This window comes from Fusarium oxysporum, chromosome 2 (genome assembly GCF_000149955.1).
Source record: "Fusarium oxysporum f. sp. lycopersici 4287 chromosome 2, whole genome shotgun sequence".
In the NCBI taxonomy this organism is placed as follows: domain Eukaryota; kingdom Fungi; phylum Ascomycota; class Sordariomycetes; order Hypocreales; family Nectriaceae; genus Fusarium; species Fusarium oxysporum.
The window spans coordinates 287729-288936 of NC_030987.1; the positions used below are offsets into that span (position 1 = coordinate 287729).

At 54.7% G+C, this 1208-nt stretch overlaps 2 protein-coding genes across 2 annotated transcripts in view; both read right to left on the bottom strand.

Annotated features, from left to right (window-relative positions):
- Positions 1 to 719, bottom strand: part of FOXG_05657 (oxidoreductase) — a 2311-nt gene extending 1592 nt beyond the window's left edge. Inside the window, exons 1-2 of the mRNA XM_018384064.1 lie at positions 372 to 719; positions 45 to 315 (exon numbers count right to left, since the gene is read on the bottom strand). Of these exons, the coding sequence (XP_018241097.1) occupies positions 45 to 315; positions 372 to 691 (591 nt within the window). The 5' untranslated portion in view covers positions 692 to 719. The remainder of the gene's footprint in view (positions 1 to 44; positions 316 to 371) is intronic.
- Positions 720 to 998: 279 nt separating this feature from the next.
- The window catches only part of FOXG_05658 (uncharacterized protein), a gene marked incomplete at both ends in the record, with an annotated part of 2196 nt that continues 1986 nt past the window's right edge, over positions 999 to 1208 (bottom strand). Inside the window, one exon of the mRNA XM_018384065.1 lies at positions 999 to 1049. Coding sequence (XP_018241098.1) covers positions 999 to 1049 — 51 coding nt within the window. The remainder of the gene's footprint in view (positions 1050 to 1208) is intronic.

Sequence of the window (1208 nt, forward strand, 5' to 3'; positions counted from 1 at the left end):
TCGGAGAGGCCAGTGTCAATGTATCCGGGGGAGATGCTGTTGACACGGGCAAAGTCGCGCCACTCGTTGGCGAGAGATCGCGCCATGTGGATGCAGCCAGCCTTGGCGACGTTGTAAGAGGTCTGCTCTTGAGGGTAGTTGGCAATGTGGCCGGACATGGAGGAGGTGATGACGAAGGAGCCGTGGCCCTGCTTCTTGAAGAGAGCGCCGACGGCCTTGGCGCAGTAGGCGGTGCCGTTGAGATCGATCTGGATAACGTGGTCCCAGTCGGCAGCAGAGCCGTCGATGACACCAGCGTTGGCGGTAGCACCAGCGCTGTACATGTTAGCACGAGTTCAATTGACCCAGTATCTATAGAATGGGAGACTTACTTGGCGACGAAACCGTCAATCTTGCCAAAGTCCTTGACAACCTCTCCGACAAATCGCTCAACGTCGTTGTAGTCGGCAGCGTTGAGCTTGTAGGCCTTAGCCTTGACGCCGTACTCCTTGGTGAGCTCCTCGACGTTCTTCTCGGCGCCCTCCTTGCGGGAAGCGTAGGTGATGGCGACGTCGGCGCCCATCTCAGCAGCACCACGGGCAGCCTCGATGCCCATGCCGCGGGGTCCGGAGGCGCCGGTGACGACGACGACCTTGCCCTTGAGGCTGAGGAGGTCGAGGATGTGGTTGGCCTTGGGGATTTGCTGAACCATGTTGACGGTTGAGAAGGTTGTTGTTTTGGGTATTTAAAAAAAAAGAAGAGAGATGGAGGGGTAGAGAATGAAGAGGGGAAATGGGAAGGGGAGGATGCTAGACTATTTGTACGGCATTGTGTGTCTACTCAGATCATGGCGTGGTCCGAAATAAAAGCAGCAAGCCCAAAGAGCTGAGCTGTAATGGAGGGGATGGGTCCAGTGATGTCATGGAAGCAGAGAGACCATGCAGTGCTTCTTGAGCTAGGGAACAGAAAAACGAGGGGCATCGGCGATTACAAAGAGAAGAGTATCCACTATGATACTCTCAATGGGGTTGTCTGAAGCTCCAGATTCCCTGCAAGCCCCTCCATTGTCGCTGCAACCGTGTTGAAAAGACGCGTCGAGGGGGAAAGTCTGTTGGGTGAGCACATGCTTAGTTAGGCAGAGGACAAGTCTCGGTGGGACGCATGAACCCACGCTTGAATGTTTTTTTGGACCAATTGGCTTTGTATTTAGACTTTTGAGTGGTGAGACG